Source organism: Erpetoichthys calabaricus, chromosome 8 (assembly GCF_900747795.2).
Source record: "Erpetoichthys calabaricus chromosome 8, fErpCal1.3, whole genome shotgun sequence".
NCBI lineage: Eukaryota > Metazoa > Chordata > Cladistia > Polypteriformes > Polypteridae > Erpetoichthys > Erpetoichthys calabaricus.
In genome coordinates this window covers 79,007,807-79,032,249 of record NC_041401.2, presented here as the reverse complement: position 1 = coordinate 79,032,249, position 24,443 = coordinate 79,007,807, and the positions used below count along the sequence as shown (strand labels likewise).

General features: G+C 41.4%; 1 protein-coding gene across 1 annotated transcript; it reads right to left on the bottom strand.

The window, feature by feature from the left end:
• On the bottom strand, positions 1-24,243 carry LOC114655722 (zinc-binding protein A33-like). Its single transcript, XM_028806917.2, has 5 exons — positions 24,111-24,243; positions 14,053-14,139; positions 13,860-13,967; positions 1,443-1,508; positions 1-719 (listed from the first exon to the last, which is right to left on the bottom strand). Exons 1-5 carry the CDS (start codon positions 24,187-24,189, stop codon positions 190-192), a joined length of 870 nt encoding a protein of 289 aa, XP_028662750.2. The 5' UTR covers positions 24,190-24,243; the 3' UTR covers positions 1-189.
• Positions 24,244-24,443: the final 200 nt, after the last annotated feature.

The window sequence follows — 24,443 nt, the reverse complement described above, 5'->3', positions numbered from 1 at the left end:
TCACTCGCTGCCTTTTTAATGAGTTAGTTATTAGAAATGGGGCTACAATACATGAAACACAAACCAAGATACACCATCATGAAATTATACACAGCATGATATAGACAACTTTTAGAGGTGTATAATTTGAGGGATGGACAGGTTGTCCCCGTGTTCAGCAGACAGACCAACATTCAGGAGAGTTTCTCTTCAAGTCTTGCAGGAAGGGTTGATGGTGATTTCTTTTGTGTCACCAGTGCAGATAATGGGATACAACTTCTCAGACGTATTGATGTCTTTATAAGTATAAATGTAAGCATTTATAGAGTTATTGTCCATGGCGCATAGGGACAGTTGCTTTTTCTCATGGTCAAGGTAAAGTCTGATCTTATTGGGCTGATAGCTTAGATTCAGCGCGTTCTCATCATCTGTAAAAAAAGTGTAATTGTTGTTGTTGTTTCTAATAACCCAGTATCCCTTCTTATTTGTCATTAGGAATTCTTTTCTCCTCTCAGCAGACTCCGTGATGACTCCTATTCTCCACAGGTTGCTGTTTCCAACATGCACATCCCAGTAGTGTTTCCCTGAAGTAAAGCCTTCATTACCTGGTGCGCAGCCAAAATGATCAAATCTCTGTGGGCCAGCTTGGCAATTATTGGAAAGATTGTTCTGCACTCGTGTCGGGTTTGTAGACAAGATGAGCCAACAGTGGGATAAGGAGCTATTTAGAGTCACTTCACCTTTGGAAAATGAGACAGAAAGAAGACTAGGTTGAAGGATTCATAAAAACCTACTTAGTGTCAGCATATACAGATAGGTCAGTGTGGCTAAAGCTCTATACTGGCAAAACAATCAATGAAGGAAACCGATCTTTGTGTCTAGCTAGCTTGCTCTTTTGTGACCCTGCAAGTTTCTCCTCTAACCCTTTAGTAATGCGATTGATCTTTCCTCCCTTAGTTATACAAAATCCTTTCCCTTTCATCCTTGCTTTGTACCTGTTTTTCCTAAAGGTGCTTACTAAACACCTCTTAATCTGATCTGCTTCTCTGTTTTAAATTGGTCATTTCTCTCTAAAGATTTAAAACATCTTCAGATTGCTGCATTCATATTCTCTTTTATCTTTAAACCATCCATCTCTTTTCTAAAACCTGCATTTTCCATTACACAATCAGTGGAAGGCTATAGCCTGTTGTGGTGTCAACAGTTGCAGGACAGAAACCAAACCTGAAAGAGTTGCTGTTTTTTTTTTTTTTTTTCCAAACAATTATAATAATAATAATAGTAAGTGTGTTTATTACTAGACTAGATGCTGACCTCACTCCTGACATTTTAAAAAAATTAAGTCAGCACAGGAATGCAAAATACTGTGTATACTGCTATCAGACTATGAATAACATGATAAACGTTTTATTGTACACTCTGAACTGCCCCAGGATGGTGAGAAGGTTGAGGTGGTTACTTACTTTGACAGTCCTGTAGTTTTGTCACCATTTTGCACAATGTGTCTTTTGTGGAAATCCAAATGGAAACTGAAACAACAGTAACATAACACACATCACATCTAGTAACATAACACACATCACATCTAGTAACATAACACACATCACATCTTTCTTTCTCTGTCTCTCTTTCTCTAACCAGTGCTCCTGTAGCCCCTGTGAGGCAGGAGGACCCTCAGACCCAAAGGGCCCCTTCATCAGACCTCCACAAACACAAGCACAAAATGTATGATTTTTAGAAGCACAAAAAAAGTATGTGTGTGCTTTAGATTAAACAAAACAGTAAGTTGCTGCTGTGTCACATCGTGTGACATTACAGGCAACAGATGGATTGACGGGTGGGCACAGTAGTACTTGAAATCGGCAAAAGTTAGGGAGCAGACAACGATGAGTTGCATCAAGATAAGAAAATAATTAAGTGTTTATCAAAGAAAGCAGTTGGCACAACAATCCATTGCCAAACTCTGCCTTAGGGCTTATTTATACGTCACGCTCAGAACGCGTACGCGCACGCGTCATGGCTGCCACACGTTCATTTGATGCGTCGTCTGAGCAGGTCCTCAGAAATTAACGCAACACATGCACGAGTTGCAGTACCAGCAAAGAGTCGGGGGGCGCAGTGTGCTAAAAGTTGGAATGTGACGTCAGAGTCTCTGTTTACTATCTACATGTGATAGAAAGCCTCTATGTGGATCGGTGTACGCTATAAGGTTTGATGAATGGTTCGATGCGGTGAAGCAAAATGCCGACATACAGATGCATTTGTGGTGCTTTTATATTCAAGTGTCGCATATTCCCGATTGTAATGACATGATACATTTTAAAAGTCTCACATACCGTCTTCTGTGCCGTCTTTTTTTTCTGGGGCTTCCTCCTGACCTGACAGCAGCGGCAAACAGCAATAGATCGCCACACAGAACACATTAAATGTATGATATTCCAACTCTCTACACATTTACATTCCTTAGATTTATACTTTGAAGTATAAGTAAGTATGTTACAATTTAGAGATAAATTGTTAATTTCATTTAAATAATGAATACTGTTAATAATTACACACATGGGGGTGACACGGTGGCAGAGTGGTAGCACTGCTGTCTCACAGGGAGTCACGTCGCTGGTATTCTCTGCCTGGAGTTTACATGTTTTCCTGCTGGGTTTTCACAGTGTGCTCCGGTTTCCTTCTAAAGATATGCAGATTTGGTGACACTAAAATGATGCTAGTGTATGTGTGTGCTTGTATTCACCTTGCGATGAGCTGATGCCCCGTCCAGGGATTATTTCTGCTTCTTGCCCAATGCTAGCTGGAATGGGCACATCTCTGGATTGATGGATTTAATCATTATTCATCCTTTTCAGAGATATTGCGGTAAGGTATCATCGGAATTTAATGGCTGTTCCAGGCAATTCACAACACAGCGAAGCCGAACCTATCCTCACCGTGATGATATGACGCACTGCCACCTGGTGGATTCTTCCAGATTTACGTAAAGTACGTGCGTAAGTATAAACAGTAAAACACTTGCGTAGCAGGAGTGTCCGCTGGAGCGTGCGTCATGTCGCGTGAAGTATAAACCTGGCCTAAGAGAACATCTATGTTTAAATCATCAGTGGAGGACATAACTGGTGAAATGCCACCACTGAGTGTCATAACCAGAGATTACCGTACGTCACACAAGTCGAGCATCATGGCAAGCGTGACAGAAGATGCTGCTCCTCCTTGTCCTCCATGCCCACCTCTTCCCATTGTAGATGGCCATGAGCCTAATAATAAAGATGTGCAGAGCAACTTGACAACTCAAGACCCAGGAAGAAATACCAATATTCAGTGTTTAAATAGAAATAGGTAAAAAAATAACATTGGCTTCTCAAATTATTTAATACTTTAACTCCATAGCAGTTTTCCCCCAAATTGCAACAAACTAGCCAGGCACAACACAGGATTAATTTAGTTTGGTATCCAAGAAAACATTTGAAGTTTGAAATAAGGTAGAACACCCAGGTAGCGTTTTTCTAGGGACTAATGACCAAAAAAAAAGCATTAAATGTAGGAAATTGTCAAGAATTTCTCGGAAGTCAATTAGTACAGGTCTGGGTTCATTGTGTTTTTAAATTTTTTTTTATTTATGATTAATAGTTTTCTTTCCATAAAAGCACGGGTATTGCATGTGTGCCATTGTTTTGAAGCCAGAAATAAACTCCATTCACACTGCAGCTCCTTTCCCATTTTTCAGTCATATGTGACAAAGATCTGATGTGTTTAGAGAAGTGTGACCAGCAAAAAAAAGGAATGGAATCAAAATTTTCCCGAGGGGATTTACACTGCTCTCATAACAACAGTTTTTCATCCAAACCTGTCCCATCAGTTTTACACCAATTGTTTGGGCCACTTTTTTCTATGAGCAAAACACCAGCAGTAATAAGTGCATACAAACCAACAGCTCTGATCTTTTGCTTCCTGCTTCTCTTCCTTGCAATTACCAATTGACAAATTTTCAGATGTTCTGCACTGAAACAATTTGAAGTAGCGCAGCAATCAGCATCTGTCTGACAGAACAGTTTTATTCATTTTGTGCATGTGGGGCGTCTTCAGGATAGACATCTGTACTTAGGTCAGATTTGGATCAGTCACAAAATTAATCTTAGCAGTCAAAAATGAAAGCAAACTATCAGGAAAAAAATCAGGATAAGAGTCAGTTTTAGTTGCAGTGTGAATGTTGCCATCTTCAGACAATGGCTGCTTTTATGTCCAAGAACAGTAATAATAAAGTGCTAAATGTGTGAAAATTCTAAATATGGGAATGTTAAATTGGGCTTCCAGTATAAGTGCTTATTTTAGGGAGGAGTCCCCATCTGGGGCCCATGCATTTTGCGCTGCACCAGTGTCTCTACCAGAGTAATTTTTCTCTATTTTGGTCTGCTTATTTCTCATGGCTGCAGTTGAACTCCATGCAGCTAGACTTTTTGGGCCGGTGCAATGGTAGGCTTTGACTCTCTGATCAGAAAATTTTCATGTCACACATCATTGTTATCAGGATTTGGCTGGGGTGTCTTTCTGAAATGGCCCCTCCTGTTAGTGTCTGTTACCATACAAATTAGTTAGGGAGCAGACATTTGATGGGACAGGGATGGAAATTGAAAGTTGGAGTCTGGCAGAGCCAGTGACAGGAGGAACCACAGGCAATACGCAGACAAATTATACGCAATACAATTACTGTACAGTTTTGTTGTGCTTTTCTTTTTTTTCCTCTATGAATTCTACATAGAATTAACTCTTGGATGCTCTGGGCAAGTACACTGATGACAGTCCCTCAGGCTGGCAACTTTAGAATAATAGAAACTGAATATCCCATGTCATTTAGCACCTTGAGCATGGGAAAGGCGCTATATAAATAAAATGTATTATTATTATTATATTAATATTATGGTCATTGACATTGAAGGTTTTTACACCTTATGGAACTGCTTTTCATTCTGAGTAGACAGAAATGTCAGAATCTGGCACCTGTGGTACTCATCTGATTATCTATACACTTTATACTGTTCTAGTTCACCATTTGAATTATTTTCATCTTCTATACAAGAGGTATTTTATCTATTATTAAATGTGAACAAGTTTAAGTGACCTCTTTTGGGTCGTATTGCTGCGGATACTCTTGTTACAAATTTGTTAAAACCCTTTTTGTTTTGTTTTGTTTGATTTTTTTTAACAATAGTAATTTTTATTTTTGTTTTAAAATTGTTGAATTATAATTTTGGTTATATTATTGTGTTGCTATTTTGTATACTTGTTTTTTTCATGGGAGCCAATTTACCCAGAAGCCAGAAACTCATCAAAGGCTACAGGAGCCGTCTAGAGGCTGTTATATTTGCAAAAGGCTCAACTAAGTATTGATGCAATATCTCTGTTGGGGTGTCCAAATTTATGCACCTGTCTAATTTTGTTATGATGCATATTGCATATTTTGTTTTAATCCAATAAACTTAATGTCACTGCTGAAATACTACTGTTTCCATAAGGCATGTTGTATATTAAAAGGAAGTTGCTACTTTGAAAGCTCAGCCAATGCTAAACAAAAATCCAAAGAATTAAGAGGGGTTCCCAAACTTTTTCATATTACTATATATATATATATATATATATATATATATATATATATATATACATGGAAGAGAAGGTCTGTGATACGGTTTGCATATTTGCAGCTGGAGATCTACAAAGGGAAAAAAATGAATCACGTATCATAAAGTAGTTTTTATTCCTGAGCTTTCAACCCCTGCCAGGGGTCTTCATCAGAGGATAATGCTTAGACTTACAAGAATCAAAGGCAATATAATGTATATTCTTGCTCAGCGGTATACATAGGACAAACTTCAAAAAGACACAACACGTGTACAGGAACATCGCAACGCCATCAGAAGAAAGGACGCACTATCATTGATCTATGCACATACTAAATCAACAGGACACACATTCAACTGGGACAATGTAAAAGTAAAATTTAAGGCCAGTACTAAAAGTGCCAGAGTTGGCCGTGTCTTGGCTATCAAATGAAAACGCCATCAACAGACACTTGGACATAAATCCAGCATATGCTAACTTAAGAAGAACATGTACATAGTAAATAAACTGTACAAACCCCCCCTCTTGATCATAGTTGAAAGCTCAGGAATAAAAACTACTTTACGATACGTGATTCAATATAATATAATATATGTACAGTATGTGTATATATGTATGTACTGTATGTATTGTGGACACTTTTTCTATGGTGTCGTTTCTCGTGACTGAAGACAGAGAGATATAATTAAAGTTAGTAAAAAATCTTTTATTCAAACACACCAGGCAAAGGTAAAATGACAGAGAAGCGCAGTCCTAGGACACCGCCCTTCATCTGCCCCCCGGCCAGGGTATCCCAAAGTTTTTATAGCGCTTTGTCTTGTGATTTCAATTACACAAGTACTGCAAAACAACAACAACGGTTAGTTCCTTAAAACAATATATAAAAGCTAAGCTTTTTCTTATATCTCTAACTAAGCATTTTCTTACAGTCTCCAATATTGGCCAAAAGACAAATGTCATGTACCCCCTGCGACCTTGTGACTTCTTCACCCTGTCTCATTTACTTTGAGGAAATTAAACAAGAAAACAGTTTGAATCATATAGAAACTGATTTTGTTGAGCCCTTGCACAATATATTTTTGTCAGTTCAATAGCCTTTGTAACCGGGCTTACAAGCATTGCTGAAATGAAAGTTTTTAGTCACCAAATACACAGAGTACGAGGTGCTCAGGAGAACATCTTTCTTCTACAGTATGTATGTATGTATATATATATATATATATATATATATATATATATGTATATATGTATGTGTGTATATGTATGTATATATATATCCATATTACTAACCGAGAATGCTAAACCGGATGATGGACGCAGGCACATCCGGCAATGGGCCGTAGCTGCAAAAAGACGTACTGCGCAGGCGCAAAAAGAGTCCGTGAGGGTCGGCTGAGGAGCCGAGAAAGGCGGATAGAAGAGGGCGAGAGAGAAGGATGAGGGGCTGCGAGAGGCGGACAAGACCACAGAAAAAAGGAGTGAGCACAGGAAAAATTGAGAAATGAGGCGCAAAGAGCACCGAAAAAAGGAAACGGCACATAAAAAAGTATTCAAACGCAAGCAAAGCACGAAACACATTGCACACGAAACTAGACCCAAAAAAAAAAAAAAAAAAAAAAAAAAAGAGGCTCGCGCACAACAGCAAGGCACCCCCCCCTACAGGCACCGGACGGGACACACACCAAGAGGGGGGTTCAACAAGCCCATGGAACACAAAAAAAAGAACACAAAACCACCCCACAGACCCTACAAGCAAGGGACGGGACACACACAAAGAGGGGGATTCAACAAGACACAGGAACACAAAAAGAAAGAAGACGCTCGCGCGACAACAATCCTCAACCCCCCCAACACACACACACACACATCCATAAGAAGTGACACCCAAAGCCACATATTCTAAAGTGAACATCAACACCTTCACACTAGACAGCATAGGTGTCAGCATTGGTGGATCTCCTTACAATAAAGCACTATTAACCGTTCAACTGCAGAAAAAGAAACATATTAACAGTGACTGCGATCCTTCTTATTACTTATCCATATTTAGCATGCTGAGAAAGAAACAAGTCATGAATACACGGTCACGGGTACAAAACGAAAAGGAAAGGATAACAGGAACAAACACACGAAAACGAAAGAAACAACAAAATAGACGGCTATGCAGCATAGGTGGATCTCATTACAATAAGGCACTATTAACCGTTCAACCGCAGAAAAGGCTCCATATTAGCAGTGAGTGCAATACTCCTTATTACTTATCCATATTTCTAAAAGAAAAAATGTCTCGACTCCAAAAACGCAAAGCTCAACTAAAGCTTCTAACTAACGATGTACCTAAAAGTAAAAACTTTATGAACTGCATTAGATCCTACAATAGTTCATTTGCTTTTGCATATACCGGAGTAAATATCAGGCCACCAAAAGGCAATGGCCCATACTACTTTCGCATATGTGCACAAATACTGCATCGCATTGGAACAGTGCACCCTGAAACAAATCAACAACGCAAATATGCACAAATCTACATCCTAGATCCACATGACGCAAACTATCAATCAAAGTGCTGCATCGCAACAGGCACGGATTCAAAACGAAACACCTCCCGTCTCAGACATACGTTAATGGCAGCGAAGGCTACAACGGGCTTCTCACACAGCACAGGCAAATCGATTACAGCTCCAAAACAACACGTCCCAAATACCACACATGCAACGACGCGCCTCTCAAACGGCACAAGAAAAACATACACCAGTAAAATTCATTCGGATTAATGAATGTCATTTGCAATCATTGTCATTTAGTTCACTTCCCTGAAGAAACAACTGGCAATACAAGTTATACATTTACACGTTGTTGTCAAAAGGGTCAAATTAGACTGCCTTCTTTACATTCATATACTGAATATCTACAGAGGCTTATAACTGACGATGTACCTGAAAGTGAAATCTTTATCAACTACATTAGATCCTACAAATCGGTATCCACTATGAACATTAACGGTGGCACTGCACGTGACATACGTCTTGAAAAAATGTTGTTTATTGATGAATGTTCAATGGCATGAAGTCACTTACTCAACACCATTCATAAACTTCTACAAACGTTTATGAATAATAATATTCGATTTGAAGGAAAGGTACTTTTATGAGGAGGAGATTTTAGACAGTGATTAGCTATTCTTCCAGATGCCATGCACTCAGCTATTGTTCAGTGCACCTTAAAATACGCAGTACAAAACGAAAAGGAAAGGATAACAGGAACAAACACACGAACACGAAAGAAACAACAAAATAGACGGCTATGCAGCATAGGTGGATCTCATTACAATAAGGCACTATTAACCGTTCAACCGCAGAAAAGGCTCCATATTAACAGTGAGTGCAATACTCCTTATTACTTATCCATATTTCTAAAAGAAAAAATGACTCGACTCCAAATACGCAAAGCTCAACTAAAGCTTCTAACTAACGATGTACCTAAAAGTAAAAACTTTATGAACTGCATTAGATCCTACAATAGTTCATTTAATATGCACAAATCTACATCCTAGATCCACATGACGCAAACTATCAATCAAAGTGCTGCATCACAACAGGCACGGATTCAAAACGAAACACCTCCCGTCTCAGACATACGTTAATGGCAGCGAAGGCTACAACGGGCTTCTCACACAGCACAGGCAAATCGATTACAGCTCCAAAACAACACGTCCCAAATACTACACATGCAACAACGCGCCTCTCAAACGGCACAAGCAAAACATACACCAGGAAAATTCATTCGGATTAATGAATGTCATTTGCAATCATTGTCATTCAGTTCACTTCCCTGAAGAAACAACTGGCAATACAAGTTATACATTTACACGTTGTTGTCAAAAGGGTCAAATTAGACTGCCTTCTTTACATTCATATACTGAATATCTACAGAGGCTTATAACTGACGATGTACCTGAAAGTGAAATCTTTATCAACTACATTAGATCCTACAAATCAGAATCCACTATGAACATTAACGGTGGCACTGCACGTGACATCCGTCTTGAAAAAATGTTGTTTATTGATGAATGTTCAATGTCATGAACAAACGTTTATGAATAATAATATTCGATTTGGAGGAAAGGTACTTTTATGAGGAGGAGATTTTAGACAGTGATTAGCTATTCTTCCAGATGCCATTCACTCAGCTATTGTTCAGTGCACCTTAAAATACGCAGACAATTGGCATTGCTTTCAAAAGATACAGTTAGTAAAAAAGATACGATGTCCAGAACCAGATCATAACAATTGCTTATTACAACTGAGAGATGGTACACTCACCAATACAGATGGACTTCACCCACATATTATTACAATTCCTCAAGCCTTTATCTGCGACGACTTAGTTACAGAGAGATTTGGAACAGCAATCTCATTAGACCAAATGCCCCTTTTAACACAACGCACTATATTATGTCCAAAAAATATTAATGTGGAAAACATAAATACCCAAGTCATTCCATTACTTCCTGGAAAGACACAACTCTTTCTAAGCTCTGACAAACTTGACTCTGATCACAACAATAACCATCTTAAATGACCTTACAAGTTCTGAGCTGGAATTACCTTTTACACTTAAACGGCGTGTACAAAGAAATTTTCAAATAAACCTTTACACTGTGCCACACACTTTATTGGGTGCTTTCTATTTGCATCATCTACACCGTCACACTATTCTATATCTCATTCATACATCACGCTCTTTGTCATTCCCAACACCAGGGGTTGGCGAGCGAAGCGAGCAGGGGGCGGAGCCCCCTAGTATATATATAATAGGGCAGCAGCTTGAGCAGAGATGCCCAGACTTCCCTCTCCCCAGCCACTTCTTCTAGCTCTTCCGGGAGAATCCCAAGGCGTTCCCAGGCCAGTCGAGAGACATAGTTCCTCCAGCGTGTCCTGGGTCTTCCCCGGGGCCTCCTCCCGGTTAGACGTGCCCGGAACACCTCACCAGGGAGGCATCCTGATCAGATGCCCGAGCCACCTCATCTGACTCCTCTCGATGCGGAGGAGCAGCGGCTCTACTCTGAGCCCCTCCCGGATGACTGAGCTTCTCACCCTATCTTTAAGGGAAAGCCCAGACACCCTGCGGAGGAAACTCATTTCAGCCGCTTGTATTCGCGATCTTGTTCTTTCGGTCACTACCCATAGCTCATGACCATAGGTGAGGGTAGGAACATAGATCGAGTGGTAAATTGAGAGCTTCGCCTTGCGGCTCAGCTCCTTTTTCACCACAACAGACCGATGCAATGCCCGCATTACTGCGGATGCCGCACCGATCCGCCTGTCGATCTCACGCTCCATTCTTCCCTCACTCGTGAACAAGACCCCGAGATACCTGAACTCCTCCACTTGGGGCAGGATCTCGCTACCAACCCTGAGAGGGCACTCCACCCTTTTCCGGCTGAGGACCATGGTCTCGGATTTGGAGGTGCTGATTCTCATCCCAGCCGCTTCACACTCGGCTGCGAACCGATCCAGAGAGAGCTGAAGATCACGGCCTGATGAAGCAAACAGGACAACATCATCTGCAAAAAGCAGTGACCCAATCCTGAGCCCACCAAACCGGACCCCCTCAACGCCCTGGCTGCGCCTAGAAATTCTGTCCATAAAAGTTATGAACAGAATTGGTGACAAAGGGCAGCCCCTGGCGGAGTCCAACTCTCACTGGAAACGGGTTTGACTTACTGCCGGCAATGCGGACCAAGCTCTGGCACCGATCGTACAGGGACTGAACAGCCCTTATCAGGGGGGCCGGTACCCCATACTCTCGGAGTACCCCCCACAGGATTCCCCGAGGGACACGGTCGAATGCCTTTTCCAAGTCCACAAAACACATGTAGACTGGTTGGGCAAACTCCCATGCACCCTCCAGGACCCTGCTAAGGGTATAGAGCTGGTCCACTGTTCCGCGACCAGGACGAAAACCACACTGTTCCTCCTGAATCCGAGGCTCGACTATCCGACGGACCCTCCTCTCCAGGACCCCTGAATAGACTTTTCCAGGGAGGCTGAGGAGTGTGATCCCTCTGTAGTTGGAACACACCCTCCGATCCCCCTTCTTAAAGAGGGGGACCACCACCCCGGTCTGCCAATTCAGAGGCACTGTCCCTGATGTCCATGCGATGTTGCAGAGGCGTGTCAGCCAAGACAGTCCTACAACATCCAGAGCCTTGAGGAACTCCGAGCGTATCTCATCCACCCCCGGGGCCCTGCCACCAAGGAGTTTTTTGACCACCTCGGTGACCTCAGTCCCAGAGATGGGGGAGCCCACCTCTGAGTCCCCAGGCTCTGCTTCCTCATTGGAAGGCATGTTAATGGGATTGAGGAGGTCTTTGAAGTACTCCCCCCACCGACCCACAACATCCCGAGTCGAGGTCAGCAGCGCACCATCCCCACCATATACAGTGTTGACACTGCACTGCTTCCCCTTCCTGAGACACCGGATGGTGGACCAGAATCTCCTCGAAGCCGTCCGAAAGTTGTTCTCCATGGCCTCCCCAAACTCCTCCCACGCCCGAGTTTTTGCCTCAGCAACCACCAAAGCCGCATTCCGCTTGGCCTGCCGGTACCTATCAGCTGCCTCCAGGGTCCCACAGGACAAAAGGGTCCTGTAGGACTCCTTCTTCAGCTTGACGACATCCTTCACCGCCGGTGTCCACCAACGGGTTCGGGGATTGCCGCCACGACAGGCACCGACCACCTTACGGCCACAGCTCCGGTCAGCTGCCTCAACAATAGAGGCACGGAACATGGCCCATTCGGACTCAATGTCCCCCACCTCCCTCGGGATGTGGTCGAAGTTCTGCCGGAGGTGGGAGTTGAAGCTACTTCTGACAGGGGGCTCTGCCAGACGTTCCCAGCAGACCCTCACAACACGTTTGGGCCTACCAGGCCTGACCGGCATCCTCCCCCACCATCGAAGCCAACTCACCACCAGGTGGTGATCAGTTGACAGCTCCGCCCCTCTCTTCACCCGAGTGTCCAAGACATGTGGCCGCAAGTCCGACGACACGACCACAAAGTCGATCATCGAACTGAGGCCTAGGGTGTCCTGGTGCCAAGTGCACATATGAACACCCCTATGCTTAAACATGGTGTTCGTTATGGACAATCCGTGATAAGCACAGAAGTCCAATAACAAAACACCGCTCGGGTTCAGATCGGGGGGGCCATTCCTCCCAATCACGCCCTTCCAGGTCTCACTGTCATTGCCCACATGAGCATTGAAGTCTCCCAGCAGAATGAGGGAGTCCCCAGAAGGTATGCCCTCTAGCACCCCCTCCAGGGACTCCAAAAAGGGTGGGTACTCCGAACTGCTGTTCGATGCATACGCACAAACAACAGTTAGGACCCGTCCCCCCACCCGAAGGCGAAGGGAGGCTACCCTCTCGTCCACCGGGGTAAACCCCAATGTACAGGCTCCAAGTTGGGGGGCAATAAGTATACCCACACCTGCTCGGCGCCTCTCACCGGGGGCAACTCCAGAGTGGTACAGAGTCCAGCCCCTCTCAAGGAGATTGGTTCCAGAGTCCAAACTGTGCGTTGAGGTGAGCCCGACTATATCTAGCCGGAACCTCTCAACTTCGCGCACTAGCTCAGGCTCCTTCCCCTTCAGAGAGGTGACATTCCACGTCCCAAGAGCCAGCTTCTGTAGCCGAGGATCGGACCGCCAAGGTTCCCGCCTTCGGCCACCACCCAACTCACACTGCACCCGACCTCCTTGGCCCCTCCCATAGGTGGTGAGCCCATGGGAAGGGGGACCCACGTTGCCTCTTCGGGCTGTGCCCGGCCGAGCCCCATGGGTGCAGGCCCGGCCACCAGGCGCTCGCCATCGAGCCCCACCTCCAGGCCTGGTTCCAGAGTGGGGCCCCGGTGACCCGCGTCCGGGCAAGGGAAAACGTCGTCCAAAATTGTTTTTCTTCATAGGAGGTTTGTTTAACCGCTCTTTGTCTCATCCCTCACCTAGGACCAGTTTGCCTTGGGTGGCCCTACCAGGGGCATAAAGCCCCGGACAACAGAGCTCCTAGGACCTTATCGTGGTGGAGGGGTTTGCGTGTCCCAATGTATATGTATAATTAGCATTTTTAATGTAGGTAGATCATTTTGACCTGGTCATTTTAAAAGTAGCTCTCAAGCCGAAAAAGTGTGGGCACCCCTGCTCTAAGGCACCTTTCCACCGCACCCTTAACCAAAAAAGAAATAATGCTAAATACTCACTACAAATAATAGCTGTGAGCACAGTGCCCAAAAATAGAAGGCAGAGCATTACCAAAATCTTCTTTCTGAATGGATGTTCTTTGCTTTCTGTTTCTGAGATTTTTAACCCTGGAAGAGACCATACAGTATATAATTAGTGCCGCAAGGCATGCTTAGACAAGACAGCAGTTGTTGGGGTCAACACGAGTCTCACCATTAGAAGGGGCCACAGGTGTACCATCTTGGTTGATAGTGGAGGTCTTCAAGTTCACCTGTGAATAGGTGACATCCTCACAGTTATCTGTAGAAAAAATAAACATCCATAACTCACTCACAGATCATGTCATTTTTTCAACTTTCTGCTTCTGCCACTCAAGCCCAAAGTCATTTAGATTTACAGTAAGTATGAAGCACTTTCTGATTCATAGTTCTGGTCTGCACTTTTATCCTTCAAGGAACAATGGATTTTATAAAAATATGTGGTGCTATATCAAACATCTCACGAGAGATTCACGAAATGTATGGCAAGCAGTTTACAATATAAGCAGCCCACTAATTAGTCATTGGATGGGTTTACAAGCGCCTCAATAACCCATTTATTCACAGAAACCTGGTTCCTAAAATGCCAAGTAAACCACATTGTGGTTAGAGAAGCTGGGCTATTGGCCTCAGAGAAACCTGGTTAACAGAGGTAGATTTCTCTGCAAATAACCTGATTATGTGGTCATGTAAACCCTTAACTGGGATTACTGTGAAGGAATTTGCAGTCTGTATGTGACTATTGTACTCTGTTGGCCTGCACATGTATTTGCTTCACACACACTTTTAGCAGCCGCCAGAAGAAATGTCCACAAAATACATTTCCAGAGGCAAATGTCCAGACAAAGGCATTATTCCTTCTCCTAGCTTAAATAATCTATCTCCATATTTCAGAAGTCGCTAAATGTGTGTTGGTGAGCTGAAGGTACAGTGCTAAACTCAGTAACACAATCTTAAAACCAGTGATGTGTTAAAAGTAATATGCTTTAAGTAGTCCAATTAATTTTTAAAGTAACAAGCAACTCAAAAAAATATGTATCTTATTGAAATAAAAATACCTGCGTTGTTATTATAATCACAACAGCACTGGGTGTAAGGCAAGAAGCACATGTACTGATCATTACAGGGCTCAATCACACAGCCAACCAGAAAAAAGTGAGTTGTGTGCAATCTGGTAACAGAAACCTATTAATAAAGTTAAAAATAAAGATAAATTATCATAGGCGTCATGCTTATTGTCAGATTCATGGTGCCTGATGTTGACACTTAACTCTCTTTGGTGCAGTTTATTTACGAAAGATCGTTTTGACAAAGGAAAACTCCAAAGATTTAATGCAAAATTTAATGCATCTGATTGTAATTAACCTGTAACAATATAATGGTCCACAGAATGGTCAAACTATTCTAAATACCATAACTGCTTTAGCATTGTTACTCTCGCTGCACCATCTTCTTTTTCTGTCAGCTGCTCCCGTTAGGTGTTGCCACAGTGGATCATCTTTTTCCATATTACTCGCACTGCACCACTCGGAGTATTTATATTACTGTATCTGAGTGTGAATCACAGATCTACAGCAGCTGATCGGAAAGAGAATTATCAGTATACAGCATCAAGCACTTGCTGCCTCAGCCATTTGCTATTTGAACTGCTCTCATCCAACCAACGCTTCACAAACAGTTTCATCCCAAGAACTATACACGCACTCAATCAGTCCATCAAGTGCTCCTTGTGGATCTGTTTGTACTTGCAAGTTACCGTGAGGTAATTGTACTTATGATACGGTTATAATATTGCACAACCTGAGTCACTTTATACAACGCGTATTTACATATGATGACGATATCATTTTTAAGATGAAATGCAGCAAAATATGTTGATTATATTATACAGATAAAACTTTAACTTTAACTACACGGTGCCGCAGCGCTAGCGAGCTTGTGCTTCGTTCACGGTTTGTTCCTGCCTCACGCTGTATTCATGCTGTGGCTGGCACGACACTGGAAGGACAGAATAATTAAACATTATGAAGATATTTTGATGTTCCTTAAAAGTTTTGAAGAATCTGCGTTCTAAGCTTACAGATGGCTTAACATCTATTACAGAGCTGATTGTGTGGCGATTGGGTATTTGGAGAAAGAAAAGTAAGGACAGGAATTGGGGGTTAGTACGTTTGAAAAAGACAGTACTTCTGTAATGAAGCAATTCATCGAAGGTCTCGCACGGCACAGCAAGCATCTTGCTGTAGGACATGAACAATCACTGCGCCACCGTGTCCCCATGTTTAATAACATGCTTTAACTCATATCATCATGAAAATTATATCACGTATACTTCTCAGTATTTTAATTACTCAGAGAGCTGTAATATTACGAACGTAAAGGATTCTGTGTTCTGTCGGAGGAAGAGCACGTAGTGATTCAGGCACATAGAGCACATATAAGATCAAATACAAAACAAAGCATTTAACGTGCTACTTTAGTTACGATGGGATTTGAGAAACTAGTAAATTAAACAATTTTAAGATGAAGTTTATGATGTTCTACTTTAATGACAATAATAAACTACGTGATTAAAGTGGAAATTTCGAGATTAAAGTTGACATTTCGTGCTTTTTTCACACTGTGTGCCTTATTTTTTTTTTCACTGTACCCTAATAAGCTTTATATGACACTCAGAAGTTGGGCTACGAGTCGCCTTTCACGCCGACTTTGATATGTGACAACTTTTTTATTTTCGGGCACTGTGCGACTTTGTGAACTTGAGCGTTTGAGTTTCTCCGACACGCTATGTCACTCAATCAACCTCCTTTTGTTTCTTATATAACTGTTTAAACCAACAAATAGTACGTTTTTCTTTGCCTCCATTTGATATTCGCTGAAATTCTTCAATTCTTCCTTGTACTTTTGCCATTGTCTTTTCACAGAACGCTGGGCTTAAGGGCTATTTATATTGATTTGCATATTCAAAGAGGCGTAATTCTGGGAGGAGTTGGGGCGGGACAGCAGGCTCGTGCACATGCATTTATTTCCACGCTGAATGGGATTTATGTAGCGGAAGAACGCGGAAGTTGGCGAACGCACAGATTCCTGCATCTGGATTTTTCTGCACATTTCAACTTTTGTGCTTACGCTATGTTATAGTGCGAATTCTACACACGGCGTTATGCATGAGGCCCCAGGAGAGCGGCTATGAAGAGTGATGTGATGTATTGTACTTGATTTACTCCGATAATTCTCTAAAGTCCAAACTACTAACAGATTTGTAACAGGGTGGCAGTGCTTGTGATCAACCAATCATCACGATTCATCACTGAAGGCCCAACCAACAATAGCTCCTGGTTAAATGAATGGTTAAAGTCCATACTCAGGAGAAGGAGCTACAAAACATATCAGGAACTACCTACCAGTAATTAGAAATTGTCCAAGTTTTTGCAGTGGGAATGCAACAAAAGTTTTTGAGTTTCAAAAAAACTCACTGGTTCCTAGGAAAAGTTCCCGCGGTGGAAAAGTGCCTAATTGATATCCACTTTCTTATGTTTCAGCCAGCATTTCCCCCCTGTCTGGAATTCAAAGTCATGTTTCTGGTGTATTATGTCTAATTTTATACCATTTGTATTTATGTTTCTTTTATTTATTACGTATATTTTTCTTTGTGTTCAGTTGTGAGTGATGATGACTTAGGCTATGTCCATTGTGTTTTGTGGGTGGTTTCCCAAGGGTGAGGCCACCTTCCAATCACCGCCCGGAACAACCCTCCTCCCCTATTTATGGGAGGGCCTTCCATAGTTCCTAGCAGTTCTTTCCGAATGCACTAGGGAGTGGAGTGTCCTTGTGTTTACTGTGCCTTGTGCTACTGCTTTTGTGGATTTTCTGGACTCTTCAAACCTGTCCTCTGTTTCTCGACTACGTCTTTGGATTCTGTATTGGGACTTTGTTTGCTGTGATTGCCTTGCCTTTAATGCAACTCATTTCAGCTTTCTGGAACTCTCTGTATTGAAGATCCTTTTGATTAAAATAAACCTTTTATTTTTTTATATTTTTCAGGGCCCTTTCTTGGAAAGTATTTTGGAGCTTTCATACTTTTGGGACTACCCAGTCATGACAATCTCCACACATAGTATAGGTTCTGAAACGAAACGTCTTGGGTGGGGGTGGTCTCCCTGCTACTCTGAAGTTACAATATACTGTATGAAAGACTTCAGGTGGGTGTGGGGATACTCATAAGCCCTGGGCTGATGACTGTGCAATGTCAGTTTTCTCTACTAGATGAGTGGGTTGCCTTAATGCTGCTACAAGTAACAGAGAGGAAAAGTCTGACTGTTGCTTGAGCATATGCACCAAAAAGCTGTTTGGGGTATTCAGCCTTCTTTGAGAAGGTGGGTGAGGTTCTTGAAAGGGTCACCTCACTGACTCACTGAGTTTTATAAAATGACTTCAATGCTCATGTCAGGAATAATGGAGATATCTGAAGAGGCTTGATTGGGAGGAACTGCCTGCTGGATCTGAACCAGTGAGTTGATCTTGGATTTCTTTGCTAGTAATGGATTGTCCATCATAAATACCATGTCTGGACAGAGGGAGACTCAGAAGTGTACCTGGTACAAGAACACCTTGTGCCCAAGGTCGATGATAGACTTTGTAGTTGTGTCATCCGACATGGGGCCATGTGTCTTAGACACACGGATGAGCAGAGGGGCAGAGCTGTTGATTGATCACCACTTGGTAGTGAGTTAGAGATTCAAAAACCAGAGATGTAGCTTAGGCCGGATAGACCTAGTAAGTCTAGATGAGCAGTTAGGGCGTCCTGGGAACATCTGACTGTGGCCTCTATTCATGATAAGTTCAGCTCCTATCTCTAAGAAAACTTATCACATGTGCAGAGTGAAGTCGGGGACAATGAGTCCAAATGAACCTTATTCAACATCTCAATTGTGGAAGCAGCTGCTAAAAGATGTGGTCATAAGGAAGTTAGGGCATCGCATGGTGGCAAGACCTGATGGTGGACACTAGAGGTGAGGAAAGTTTGCAAGAAGGTGGTCTTCGGGGAAGAGTTCTCTCTGGGATCTCTTGACTCAGTTGAAAGGTACCGACAGGCTAAGTGGACTGCTGTGAAAGTGATTGGGGAAGCAAAAGCTCAAGCATGGCAGCAGTTTGAAGAGATTTTCCAGGAAGAGCTGGAATCTGAGCTAGGATCATTGAAGTCTGGACTGACCTGCTTGGCCTTTTGCTGCTGCAACCCTCACCAGAAGTTTCAGATGATGAGATGAGGTATCCAACAGTTCCAGGACCTTTTTGTGCATTTGAAAAGTCCAGAAAATGACTGGTAGAACTTGACACTTCTTAAGATATGATTTTGCTGGACTGCCTATCAACAGTGGAAAGTCCCTTCTTTGGAAGCTTGTCTTCTGCAGACATTCTCTTGTTTACTAACATTTCCTGTTTCATGTGGTTAAGACTAGCTGATTTTATGATAACCAAAAATTCAAGCAATAAAAAAAAACTAAGAAGGAAAAACTTAACAATTTAAGCAATCTATAACATTCTGACCTTCTTATCACTTTAAATGCTATTTTCACATCTTTAAAGCAAATTATCAGATTACTTCCCAACAAATGACCTTGAATTTTGACAAAGCTTTCTTTAGCCCATTGACGTCAGTCACCCTCCATGTATATTTCACAGAATCTAGAAAGATGCCATTTTTAAACAGAGGCCACATTTTTCTGATCTCTACGGGACAGCCATCATATTTTATGCACAGCGCTCATTTTTGGTTCTTATCATCAGAATGTTGCACTTCATTTGAAGTTTTCAAATGAAGTCAGACAGGAGTGTCCCTATTTCAGGATTGTTGTATAGAGGCATTCCTGAGAAAGCTCAGTAAAAATCAAAGTATAAATGCTACTAAATATTCACATTAGAATATTGGAAATTAGTGCTGAGGACTGTAGCAAGTTTTCAAAAAAATCACTAAGTAATATTCACTGTAATTTAGACTTTAAATTGCTTCACAGACATACTGCATATGTTTTTTGCTCTATATAATTATACATATGTTTACTTTCAAATCAAGTCAATTTTATAAATAGAGCACATTTAAAACAACATAAATCAACCAATGTGCTGTAACTCTGTTTAAATACATACTGTATGTATAGGGATTTAGCTGATGTGATTATGTTCTGTTTAATCTTTTAATTGCTTTTGATGGCATATTTCGTAATAAATATTATGTTTTTCTGGGATTTTAAAAATCGTTTGTATGTGCCTTTAAAAATCGAAGGTAAAAACTATAAAGCACTTACTGACTCGGGGGCTACAGAAACTTTTATCAGCACAGTTGCAGGTTTTATACAACAGTTGCACATACCCTCTTAAAATTAAATGCAGCATTTTGTCAGTGGATGGGAACCCGATCGGTTCAGGTGTACTGGAATTCGTTGCACATCCAATTAAGATTGACATTGAGGGTTTTTCATGTGGAAGATCTCTTTTTTTTTTTTTTTTGTTATTCCTTCCCTGATAGCTCAAATAATATGAAGTTGTCCTTGGTTAACATTGCATAACTCTGAAATGGACTGGCACATTAAAAGTATTTTTGCTTGGTATCAATATTGTAAAATGAATTGCCTGTAACACATCTTCCCGTCAATTAAACCTTGTAATAACAGCGACCTGACAGATATCCTTAGCACTCTCTTTTTCTTTTATTTAATTCTTTGGCAGCGTTATTTTGACTGCAGTTTTGGGTTTTGTTTTGGTTTGATGAAAGATCGAGTTGAATTCCTCATTTATGATCTTGGTGTGCTTCCTGACTTTGCACTTCATCTTCAAGTCCTCGATTCTAATTTTTCTAATATTTTTACCAGAACATTAGCGTGTAGGATGGTGTGTAGAACAATATGGTTTATAGCTACAGGTGTAAGTGAAAGAGATGGTACAAAAGTGTTTTCTTTTGTAAAGCCTTCCTAAATAGGTTTTTTGGAGGTAAGGAGAGAAAAATGGTAATTGCCAAGAATTTTCTATATTTTCTTAAAATCTCACAGTGATATGGTATGCTAATACAGCCTGTCAACCAATTTGAATTCTACCTCACATCTTCTTCTTTCTTTGCATGTGTTGAGTCCCATGTGAACCTGAATGACCAGTAAAGACCACCCTCAATTCTAGTACTGTTATGTTACAACCAAGGGTTACTCCCTAGCTTATGTTTATTTTAATTTTTCTTGTCATTTTTGTTGTTTTTAAATTATTATTTATTATTTTTCATGTGTAAAATGTAAATATTCTTTTATTATTATGTACTGTGTATATGTGCTTCAAAGATATATTCCAATGATATCATGGATGCCAGGCCACTATGATGTCACTGTACTGGTTGAGCAGGGTGGTAGCAGTTTAAAGTAAGCAGCCATACCACATGCACAGGCCATCTGAAGATAAGCATGTTTGGGCCTGACCAGTACTTGGATAGGAGACCATCTTGAAAAATGCTTACAGAGGAGTAGTGGAAGGAGGTGGATGGTGCTTATTTATGTGTTATACTGTGCTGGACTGTCTTAAATCTGGGAAAGTACCTGAAATTGTGTTCTGCTGAGTTGTGTCTGGTGTTAAGTGCTCTGGGGCGCCTCCCTGTGGACACATACAACAATTCAAATATCTCACTGGTTTGGATATTTTAGGGTTATGAGTTGTAGCTGCACTTCTTAAAGCTGAGAGATGTGGAGCACCACCTCTTAATGAATGTCCCATCTTAATGGCATTGGCTAGCTACCTCATTCTGCTTATTTGAAGAACTCTTAACCCACCTTCCATATTATTTTAATTCTGAGGAAATAAAATACATATGGATGATAGAAATGTGAAACCTCAGTGTGCCTTCTGTATTTAAGAGTCAGTATTGTGCAGCATGGTCGTACAGTGGTTACTCCTTCTTCCTCACAGATCAAGCATCATGAATTTAAATCCCCACCACCACACTCCAAGAGGGCACGGCATCATGTCCAGGATGGGTTCTTGTCTTGCAGTGAGCTACAGAATGGTATGTCATGTAGCTTTCAAAATTCTAAAACCTTGATCAGTAATTCTTGTGTCAATAAATTAAAAAGCTGTCAAGTTTGGCAACACATACTCGTGCCGTTTCTGCTTTGAAATTTAGCTTCCATTGTATGGTTTGTTTAACTTTACCTTCCTGCTATTTGTTGTTGATTTCTTTATTTCTGTAAACAATGATGCTTATAAAGTTCTGGATGGAACAATGTATACAATATAAAATGAATATGTTTGTTATTTGTGTAAAAACACCCTGTTAATTCAAAGATGACTATGTGCATTGTACTTTAATTAATTTATGAGTAATAAAAGGAGTTGAGAAAGGCCTATGATAGCATAATGAACCTTGATCTGCTTATGTGTGTGAGTGTTATATGAGTTATAGATAGATAGATAGATAGATAGATAGATAGATAGATAGATACTTTATTAATCCCAATGGGAAATTCACAGTTATACGATGATGGCCCCCTCTCAGCTATTAACCCTTCTCAGCAAAACACAGGAACATACAAAATTTGACAAACAACAGGAGACTATCCAGTCCATCAAGCTTTCTTAGTTAGCTAATCTTTAAGATGCCAACAGTGGGAATCAGATGGAGTCGGAGCTGTCATTTCTAGAGAATGCCATTTAACCAGCTGCGGATCTGGCAGCTAGCTTGGTGATGCCATTTTCTTGTTCTCCCTGTCCTAGCAGCTGTCCTCCCTGGCATGAAAGTTTATGACCCTTTGAATCAAAACCACCAGTTATACCACTCAGGTAAATGAAAACTCTATTAGCCAGCCGCAGATTTGCCTTTTATCTTGTGATGCGGGTTTCCTGCACGGTGTCTCTATCAGACTTGCTGCACATGCTACACTTTACTAGTATAATGTCTGTTTAATCCCATTCACTTATCTGTAATGAATATTCATTTACACTCCTGTGTCTGCATATTTCTTTCTTGTAGTTCCAAATGAGGCACCTTGAGATAGATTTAATATATTTTAACTAATCCACCCAAAGTCAGACTGCTGCTAGTTGTTTTTTCAACATTAATTAAAGCCAATGTCACATTACACAACATCTAGTCAAAGGGGATGTCAAATTATGCAATCCTGCAACAACTTTCCAGTGCAGTTTCACATTTCCAAAGTATCACGAGTTGGCCTCATTCTCTGACGGCTAATAGCATGCTGCCTGATGGAGCCATTGCTGCATGAATTCTTTCTACGTATGGTGCGTACAGCCTCATTCTTAGGCCTCTTTTTTCTTTTTTTCCCATTTTGTAGTAGTGTATAAGGCATGAGACTTCAGACAGATAAGCCCAACTTCTGTTTGCTACATCCAACACACTAGTATTCCTCATTTTTTGTCACTGCATTATAGGCATTATACTTCTGGATTAGCATCCATTGGTTATCGGCTCTCATCCGCACAGAAACTGCCCTGTGCCTAAAGACAAAATAAGACCTGTTTGATTTTGTCAGAACGAGTCAAAGACTAGTTGGACTTTGTTACGGGGTATGTCACAGTGTGTGACTGGCAGTCACTGGAGCACGTCACGACTGCCTCTGACTCGCTAAGATTATATAAATGAACTCTACAACTGTAAATTGCTGGAAAAGTCACATAATGTGACATGGCTATTATCTAAGTTATGGTTGGGTAAAACAAAACAAAACAAAAAAAATTATGATATGCATTACCATAATGAAGTCTGCAAAGCAAAAAGCTTCACTAACCTGAAAAAATCAGCAATAGTCAGCAGGCAGGTTCTCCAGTCTCTCCTGAGTCTAACTCTGTGATGACTGATTTACTTTGTCTTCATTTTTTTTTAGTTATTTTCATTAAAAAGGGGGAAGTTAAGTGACAATGGCAGTGCCTCAGCTGCTCTGTGTGAAATAGTGGCTTTGACTTCCTGCCTGTCATTTGTGGGTTTTTTTCTATTTTCTGCCTCAGTTGATGATGAAAAGTTTGGCTTCTAACATCTTCAGGTTCTATCCTGGCTCAGATCACACAGGTCACAGAGCAGGACACTGAAACAGGCCATCCTTAATGTGACACTGGCAGACTTCCACATATCTCTTCTCCCTTTTACAGCCCTAAACCCAAAGCCTACATTCCTTGATTGTGCATTTTCTGCTGCTTGAAAAACCAAAAGAGGACCCTCTGAAAGTTTACCTTTTAAAGTCTTACCTGGAGGTTTGGCAGCTGTGTTGACTCCAGCCTGGGAAAAATTGAAAGTGGAGTAGATGACTTCGCCAGCCATGGTCATCGGTGAAGCGTCCAGACAAAAATGAGCATTCTAGACGGAGTTCATCAAATTACATGCATCTTCCTTCCTCTATTGCCTCAGAAGTGATGAAAGAATTAGTGGATGAGGAGGTCGGAGCTTTACGTGACAAGGATTGATGACAAGACTTGCAGATGCCACAGTACCTTTAAGACGAATAAGTGATGCAAAAAACATGCAGGTTTTTGGGGTCACTGTTGTCACATGAACAGAGTACAGAGAAATTCTTACTTGCA

Excerpts from the sequence above, each read along its gene's own strand:
- LOC114655722 (XM_028806917.2), bottom strand. The coding sequence starts at position 24,189 with ATGACCATGGCTGGCGAAGTCATCTACTCCACTTTCAATTTTTCCCAG. Across the intron at positions 13,968-14,052 it reads ACCTGTGGCCCCTTCTAATG|GGTTAAAAATCTCAGAAACA; the intron begins GTGAGACTCGTG and ends GGTCTCTTCCAG. Across the intron at positions 720-1,442 it reads AAAACTACAGGACTGTCAAA|GTGAAGTGACTCTAAATAGC; the intron begins GTAAGTAACCAC and ends CATTTTCCAAAG.